The sequence below is a fragment of the Pipistrellus hanaki genome, assembly GCF_964339955.1.
Source record: "Pipistrellus hanaki genome assembly, chromosome: 8".
In the NCBI taxonomy this organism is placed as follows: Eukaryota; Metazoa; Chordata; class Mammalia; order Chiroptera; family Vespertilionidae; genus Pipistrellus; species Pipistrellus hanaki.
Genome location: NC_140510.1, coordinates 63,257,091 through 63,266,664, shown reverse-complemented (window position 1 = coordinate 63,266,664; position 9,574 = coordinate 63,257,091). Strand labels below are relative to the sequence as shown.

The following is a 9,574-nucleotide window of genomic DNA, read 5'->3' as shown; positions in this document are numbered from 1 at the left end:
GGAGGGAAGAGAGAGAGAGAGAGAATGAGAGAGCTGGTTGTCACGGGGGAGGGACCATGCCACAAGCTAGGCTGCTCCAAACCTTCTGTATGTAAGTGGCAATGAGAAAGAGCATCTTTTTGGCTGAAAGGCGACATTTAGAGAGGATGTGGCTGATTTTTTGTTTTTATTTATTTTTGTCTTCACAGAATATAATCAAATGAGACACCTTAGCCAGCCTGGGTGATTGCTTCGAGTCTTGTAATCATCTGTGTAGCAAAGTGGGTAAAATCATTCAGTTTCTTCCCTGCTGGACCTGGAAGGAGAGGGGCTGTGTGTTCATCCCCACCCATTAGCTATGCCCTCTTTCCTCTGAATGTCGATTTAAGGAAGCAAACACCTGTCTTCTGCCACCATATCTTCCTAGAAAACTTTGAAGGCCATTTTTATCTGATAGGAAGAACCTCAAGAATGCTCTGATCTCTAATGATGAAGAATCTGGCAGTGGACACTTTCCCCATCCAGATACAATGCACTTTAAATGAAGAAAAACTGAGCTGAACTACAAGTCTTTTTCCTATGGTGCTGGATTCCTCCTCCAGAGCTGCCCTGACATCCGCCGTGCGAGAGGGCTCTGACAGACACAAGTCACCTCCTGATTATTGCACTTAACTCTCCCTGGGGACTTACATTTTGGTATGTATCTCATTTTTCAGATTCTCTAAGCATGCTAATGGAATCCAGCACTGAATACACCAAGCAATCTGGTTATGAAATGGGATGGGTTTTAGCTGGGGATACTTACTGTTGAAGTTTGCATGTCTTATTAGGTGGAGCAGAAATAAAGCCACAGCAAAGGCATTCAGAGCTTTAATGAGCCAGGGGTTATTCTGTATCCTCTTTCCCACTTAGTTACATTACTACAGAAATGGTTAAACTAGATTTTCGTTGGTAAAATAAGCCATGTTGAATTATTAAAAGCATGGAAAATATTTTCAAAGGTATTAATTGGCATTCACATGTGCATGCTGGCTATTTATCTGCTATTCCTTTCCATAAATGTTTTACAATGGTCTCTTAGCATATTTGTGTCAGCCCAAATTTATGTTCTCAAAAAGACACTGTACCAAGTAAAAATTAGATAAACTATTAGACATACACTAAAGTTGAAACTGCTTTTTCCTAACCGATTAGACATAAACATTTTTGAGAAACATTTAAAGTTGCTCTGCTACCATAGGGCTGGATTTTTCTTTTTAAATATAGGTCAGAAATAAGGAAATCCAATTGGAGAGTTTACTCATTGTAGTTTTGGTCACTTTAAGATGCAAAAATTAATAACCAAGTGTTGTGGAATAATAACCATAGAACAAGAGTGAAAATTAACTCCTTTCCTAATTCTTCACATTTAAAACAATGCTCTAGTTTGTTTTCTATATTGCCAAGTGGTAAGCAAATTAATATGAGGACATGTGAGCTTCCCATGCTGAAATTATTTTATTTTTATGTGGAAAATGCAACATATGTTTGCCAACTCAGTAAAGAAGCGAACTCTGTGAAGGAAATTGACACTTTTGAAAATTAATGAGAACAGACCTGAGAAAAAAAATATTACAACTTCACAAGGAACTATAGAGAAGCCCAAGGACTTGAAACCTCTGCAAAGTTTAGAGGGGGATATATGGAGATCCTATACACCAGGAAACTGGCTATTGTTTGAAACAACAAATTAGTCATAGACTCCCAATTCAATTAGATGATGTGCATTGTAGCTCCAGTCAGCAATTTATTATACCGACTATGTCTACTTTGCAAAAACTGCCTTGCATGCATCTGGAAACATTTGGCTGAAGTCTCAAGAAAGTATCTTGGCCATTGACATTTCATAGGAATACTTACTATTCCTGTAAATGTGCAATCTTCAAACGATGAGCAAGTTGCACCATGACAACCTGGAGGAATTTCCAATTTATGATGCTCCTGCATTAACGTCATCTATGCTTCTTTTACTCATTTTGGGAAGGGAGACAGTGGTGAAAAACTCACTGCAAAGAATCAGCTTTCTGAGAAAAAAAAGCAGTCAGTGTCTTTGTAGTTACTTCCACAAGCTCTCTTGGTTTTAACTCTAACATTTCCCATGGCGGGCAGAACAGCTGCATTTTGATGACAGTGAGAATGAGAAAATGAGTGTGACAGTTTGTGGGGTTGAAGGTAGGATTCCAAGCACAGTCAAAGTGAAATTACAAGACATAATTTTGACAGATTATAAGATTGGAGCAGAAAAACAATTTTGACATGGTTTGCATGGTTATAGATTATAAGCAGGCAATCTAGTCTGTTGATTTTTTTTCTTATGTGGAGTCAGCAAATTTTAGAAATTCATTTGCATACATACTTACATATGTATATGTATCCTGATTATTTAAACACTTATATTTTCACAATGTGTTTTTAAGTTGGTTTGAGTGTATGCAAAAATTGTAAAGGTCTTTATCTCCTAATGAACAAAAGATACATTCAAAATTGCCTTTGAAAACTTTTATTTGGATAAATTTGCCCTATTGGGCAAAGTAGGATTCTTTATCTCAAAGAAGATTCAGTTGTTAGAGTGGGAGGGAAAATCAAATTTTAATAATTCAAATTGTAATAACTTATTCACAGCATTGAGACAGGTGAGGTTTGGAAACTTCAGAAATAACTAAGAGGTGGAGACCAGAAAACTTTATCTTGTGCCAATAAAATATAACACATAAATGTGAAATGAAAGTAAAATGTCTAGGCTTTCCACCAGGAAATTTATTTCTTGTATGTATCTTGTTTTTGTGATAAAACATAATAGCATTATAATAATAGCACAAAATAAACTTCACCTTATTTTAGCCATCATATTAACTTATAGGATTCATTGTGCCCTTAAATTTAAGAAGCTTTTCATAGAATTCAAAGAATTGGAGAGCAGTTCTCTCCCAAAGCAGGTGGTTTTTCTCCCTCTTGGTGGATGTGAAACATGACTGGGTTAATGGAGGTTTTATAAATTATTGTCTTAGAAAACCAAAGTTTTAGACATAGAGCCACCCCATTTTAGAAATTCTGAATAAATACTTAAAAAAAAAAAGAAGCACCACCCATGGGGGCAAGTGGACCAATTCTCAGATGATACTGGTGTACTGGGAGCCTGCTCTTGGTAAATGGTGGTGAATGGCCCACAGTGCACAGCTCTCTAAGCCTGTCCTTATGGAGCCAGAGTGGTTGATCTCAAAATATATAAAATTACACTAATAGAGGAATTGGTTTTAAATTTTAGGAGAAAAAAGAAAAATACTTTAAAATCTTAATATTTATTTGACCCTTTTTGGACATCTTCAACAAAAGCCTGTAACTAGTAAAACATCTTCTGTTCTATGAGGAAGCCAATCTTGACATCACTTAGTGCCACATTGAATATGTTTTGTTAAAATGAGGCCACACAAAAGTGATTCTACAAAGGAAATAGCCCATATACAGGCATGATCTTTACGTTTTCGCATGCACTGATTTTTTTAAAATGTGCTCCCCTATTTTTTTTTTCTTTCATGCTCAAAATCATGTAGAGTCTTAGCTTCTTGAGTCCCTTGGATGCAAATAGTAGTTACAGAAAGAGAATAAAATAACTAATTTTTCAAATGTTTCCATAGGTTCCATTTGGATATCCTTATGTATATTTTATGTTCCACATGTATATGTTCTATAATATAGAATCTATATAGTTTGATTACAGCTCTAGGCTCAGCATTGAAAAGCATAGTGATGGTTTTATAGAAAAGAAAAATAAAGAAATGGTTAATTCAATAAAAAGTAAAATGTTTAGTGTTTTTAATATAACCCTAGTCCAACCAGTGTAAATTGTTATATCTTAGCTGAGTAGAGTGACATTTCAAATTTTGGAATGTGCCACAATATTATACAAAGTTTTGTTTAAGGAGGGTGTGGTCAACAGGAAATAAAAAATGAAAGAATAAAATAAAATAAGGCTGAGCAATTAATCACCCTGTTGTGTTTAAGCCCACATCTGTAGCTCTTAGAAGAATGGCAGTAATTCTAAATACAGTAATTCAGAAATAAATAAAAGAAATTTTACAAATGCAAACTATAGCAGTGGAAAAAGAGTAAAGTGAAGATGTGAAGTTATCTGTGATTTGTATGGGAATTCTCATCTTTGTCATTTTAGGTGCTTTCCCAGGAGAGTCCTTGACACTCATTTTAAATATTGGCCACAACTTATAAAAAATAATAACACACTCACAAAAAAAATCTTATACTATTTGAATCAATTTTGTACATTCCAAAAAAAATGTATCTGCCTTGTGGATGATGACTACAGATGTTAGCTTTCAACCAGTACTCTAGGGGGTGCTAAAATGTCTAATTTGTTATGAGCAGAATTGGCTGCAGGCATGTACTAGTTCAAATAGAAGGGCTGAATATAGAAGCTCAAGACTTTTCCTTGAATCTCGCCCACTCTGTTGTCACAAATATCCCATGAAATAATTTGAGGCCGGTATGGTAGGTTGATTGATTGATTGACTGACTGAATAATTGTGATATATCTAAAGATGCTATCTGAAGAAAGGGGTCCATTTGCTTTTTAAATATGGTTTTCTAAGTTGCTGACTTGAGGAGTTAGATGTCCAAGTCACACCTCATAAAATACTTGTACATAGGATTTTCATTCAAAAGCCAGAAATGAACTTGATTTAATATCCAACAGTCAAAATGCAGCCAAATTTTTAGTGATAAAGACAACATACCTTATTTAATATTTATCTTGGCCATAAATATAACTTTTTAAAAGATAAACAGATTTATGAACCTACTTGTCTGTTGCGTTCTCACTTCAGGGAAATCGTAACAGTTGTAATGAGGTAAATACTTAACATATAGTTCACTTTTCTTTAGTGAAGTCATAAATATACTCATTCAGAGTTCAAAGACATGAGAAACACCTTTTAACTTGAAAAGATGGAGGTTAAATGTCTAAAAGATGGGATGAGTTTTGTGGTTCAAGTGCCCCCAGAATCTTATCTTCTTGATGTGAAAAATGGGTCAGAATGGATAAGTGGTCTGTCTACATGTATCTGGTTAATGAGCAAATCAGCTAAGGCCTTTCACGGCTTCCATATGCATATCTGTAACTAGGGTTATATTAAAAACAGTAAACATTTTACTTTTTATTGAATTAACCATTTCTTTATTTTTCTTTTCTATAAAACCATCACTATGCTTTTCAATGCTGAGCCTAGAGCTGTAATCAAACTATATAGAACATATACATGTGGAACATAAAATATACATAATGATATCCAAATGGAACCTATGGAAACATTTAAAGCTTTCTCACAAACATTGATTCAATTTTCATTAAAGTTTTACTAGATTTTTAATATAAATATTTCATGATACTATTATATTATCTAAATTTACTCAAGATAAACATAATTTAAACTCTAGCCAATTTGAAAGGCCACTTAGGAAGATAACTAATTTTCAGAGGTACACAATTAACCCTGTTAATATTTGGTATATATAAACTGTATAAAGAATCACTGCTGTCATTTGTATTGTGAAGAAAATTTATGGGAAGTAATAAAAAACCTCTGGATAATGCCTTACACAATGGGAAATATATAATTTTGCTCGAGGGCAGCGTGGGAGTGATCATCTTTTACCCTGAGGGCATTATTTCTAGCATCCTTGTAATACTGACTTGGTTTGCTTAACTATAGTAGACTTAATTACCTTACAGTTTTGCACATCTTTTTTTTATCCAGGCACACCCATGCTGAAGTCCTTGGTAGAAGTGAATTTTCAATAATGGCTATGCTTTAACTCCCTGAGAATCTTGTTCTTGTATTTTCCCCTAAAAATTGCAATCATTTGTAGTAGTAATTTTCTATTATTCTGTGTGTCCACCATTTAAGCATTTAATCTGATGGACTGATATTAAAATATAATTATGTTAGCTAGTTGGAATTAAAAGACCACTTCATTCACCAGCCCACTATGGCTTAAAATCAACTCAAACATCATAAAACTTAACATAAAAAATCACAAATCAACCAAATAGTTCTTCTATTCTCTAGATTCGACAATTTCATAAAAATTGGGGACTATATCCTTAAATTCAATGTGAGTTTCAAATAACATATGGATTGACTGGCAGCTAAAATGCTAATAAACTGTGATAAGAAGTGAAGTTTCCATAGCTACAATCCAGGTTATGGAACATGATTGTACTTCTAAAAAAATCAGAATAAAGATGATTTGTAATGGGGGACATAAAAGTCTATGACTTCAGCATTAAATAATTGGGCTGATGTTTTACAAATACTTTGGAGCTTTTTGAAGAAAGTAAAGAAGATGTAAAGGTAATATATAATTTTTAAATGGCCAACTTTTTTCCCCTGTTAATTGATTTTTGCTTTAGATTTTTTAATCTGACTCAATGACACCAGTTTCCTATACTACAACAAATATGCAATTGAGGCCATTAAGATTTATTAAGCTAAAAAGGTAAAATACTTATCTTGTATGTAATTAATTAAACTTAAGATCAGTTTTTGATTGATTAAAGCATAATTTCCCTATTTCCTGGCTTTATTGATTTCTGTGATTCATTGGATACCTTATCTTAAAGGCATGATGATTTGCATAGCATGCTGGTCAGCCACCTACTCATTCATCTATACTCATACATACATTTGAAATTGCTATTGTTGCCAATCTTCCTCCTACACTTCTATTAGAATAAAATTAGCTAACATTATTACATGCTTACTATTGTTGAACTCTGTGCTAAATTCTTTACAGCCATCACGTCTCTTAGTCTTCACATTAGCAAGTGATAGGAGAGCTTATTTCTATCACTTTATAATTAAGAGTAATATACAGCATATTGGTTCAAAGTCCTACATTGTTTTGATTTGATTTTGGTTTTCAGTAATCCTTTCTGTGGCTGAGGTTTTTAAACTTTCATGTAGTGATGATAATCACAGTTGTCACTGCTTGAATTTCCAGACTGGGATTAACATGGGACTCGTGATCTGTGGTATTTGAGTTATGGTGTCAGGCCATCATAGAGAACCATTTTGAAAAATAATGAGCATCAAAGGAATTTTCGCCAAGACAAATTACATTAGAAATGTGTATATCCTTGATGACTTCTATATTTTGCTTGATTCAAGTAAACTTAATTTAAAATGTAAGGAAAACACATATGATAAAAATGTTTCTTCCAAATAATTATATAATTTTATTTGAAACTGAACAGAAAAGTCTTTACAGTGCTCAGAAATAAATGAAGCTTTGTTCATCTATGTCTTGTTGGTATATGAACACATTTTTGTGAAACAAAGATATGACTCTAATTACATAAACCAAATGTTTATCTTCAGGTACTTCATTATACAATATATTCAGCCTTATGTTACCTTTCAGTGAAAAAATTTTTGTTGTTTTTCCTGCTAATTTGGTTGCTTTGAGGAACTGTTTGCTACTCAGGCAACATTCATCTCATATTTATGTAAAATATTTTGATAATTTCTAATTTCTAATGAATAATTGTCTCCAAATTGATTCTACCATAATCATTGGAGTTTGGGGCTGACATGAAATTAAAGACAATTAACAGAACCTTGTGTCCCCATTTCTTTTCATGCTGCAGGGAGTGTTCCTTTTTACATGAGATCTTCCAAGATGATGAGTTCTAATCCTGAGGAAGACCCTTTGGACACATTTCTCCAGTATATTGAGGATATGGGGATGAAGGCCTACGATGGCTTGGTTATTCAGAATGCATCGGACATCGCTCGAGAGAATGATCGCTTGAGGAATGAAACAAACATGGCCTACTTGAAGGAAAAGAATGAAAAACGACGAAGACAAGAGGAAGCAATAAAACGGTAAATATAAATAAAAGTGTTCTGAGTTTTACACACATGAGAAAATCTGTGAGTTGTATGCAGGTTGTGATTTCATCACCTGGTTGAGAAAGGGACTGTCGAGAGACAAAGTGAAAATGGCTACTCAGCTATGACAAAAGCATAATTCATTCTACTCACAGAGCCTCATCTTAGTTACCACAAGTTATTAACTTGAATGTTGTGCCTGTGGAGATGCAGATGGAATGGGGAAATAATCCAGTTTCCTATAAATAAAAGTTCATACTGAACAGCCTCTTGATTAAAGCACAAGAGAACCCACAACACTTCAATAGCTAATACTTGATGACAATTCTCACCTTTAATGGGTTTTGTTTATAGTTCTTACCTTATGATAAAGCTCATCTTATCTCTAGATGATAAAAAAAACAACAACTCATCAGTATTTAGAATTAAGTGAGCCTCTGAAGACCAGTGAAACACTCAATGTGTGCACTCTGTATAGAATTTTAGGATTATTATAGCTCTCGCCTGGTACCAAGTATCCAAGGTTTGTTCAAATGAAATGACTTTCATGCTGCAAAATCTACCAGCTAAAAGTCAGGGAGTCCTAGATTGCAGCTTTCAAAGTTAGGCTAAGTTCCCTAGGGCACTGAGACCAAAGGAAATATAAACATCTTTTCATTTTTCAAAAGAATATTACTGTGTGTGTGTACGTATTTAAGGGGTACATGTAGAGGCATGTGTTTGATGGAGTTCTATTTCTTCAATGGAGACCACTTACTAAGTGCATAGATGCAGAATTTAGAGAATCAATCCATATCTATTAGCTGAATAACTAAATCATAATAGTTAAGCTCTTTTGATAGTTGATGGATTTAAAAAAATCAAATTTAGCATTAATGCTTTTGCTTACTCTCTGTGAACATTATGATAGTAAGGAAAATAAAATATTATTTTAAGGAACTGTTCATGCTTAGAAAGAAGTCAGGTAAGAATGTACCACTTTGATTATTTAATTACAAATAACTAGCTGTTGGAAGAGAATTCTAAGCAGAGTTTATATATTCCATGAAGGGGATAAGGTATCATGTATGGGCCAACACAAAATTGGAAGGATATAAGTTCAGACTGGTAGTAGGCAGGCTAATGTGGCCTTATAAACTCTTATGTTTTATTTTGAAGGAGAAAAACATTCATAGACATGTTTAGCAGGGTGTAACATGATCTAACTAAATGTTTTTTAAGGATTATTGTTTTCTTTGCTTTGAATAGATGGGTGGGGCATAGGTGAATGGAAGAAATCCAAAGAGAATGCCTTTGCAATAATTTGGGTGAGAAATGATGATGGTTTGTACTAGGTGGCATAAAATGATCAAATTATGAGCATCATCAGAATTTTCTAATTGATGAGATGTAGGTGTTCATGAAGAGAAAGGAATTAAAGACGGTTCTCAAGTTTGTTTTTTTGACTTTGCTAGATTGTGCTTTTTTTCCTCCCTGAACAATTAGAAGAATGATGTTTCCACTTAATAAAATAGTCAAAACTAGAAGAGGAATAAATTTGGGTTAAATGGTGGAGAAATAAGAGCTCAGTTTTGGCAAGCCAAATTTGTAAGCCTTTTTAGATATCCAAATGAAGAATTCTGAATAGGCAGTTGGAATCCAGGATTCATGGT

The 9,574-nt window shown here is 33.9% G+C and overlaps 1 protein-coding gene across 1 annotated transcript in view; it reads left to right on the top strand.

Annotated features, from left to right (window-relative positions):
• The first annotated feature begins 203 nt into the window (after nucleotides 1-203).
• The window catches only part of NYAP2 (neuronal tyrosine-phosphorylated phosphoinositide-3-kinase adaptor 2), a 213,582-nt gene continuing 204,211 nt past the window's right edge, over nucleotides 204-9,574 (top strand). Inside the window, exons 1-2 of the mRNA XM_084891383.1 lie at nucleotides 204-675; nucleotides 7,679-7,916. Coding sequence (XP_084747509.1) covers nucleotides 7,696-7,916 — 221 coding nt within the window. The 5' untranslated portion in view covers nucleotides 204-675; nucleotides 7,679-7,695. The remainder of the gene's footprint in view (nucleotides 676-7,678; nucleotides 7,917-9,574) is intronic.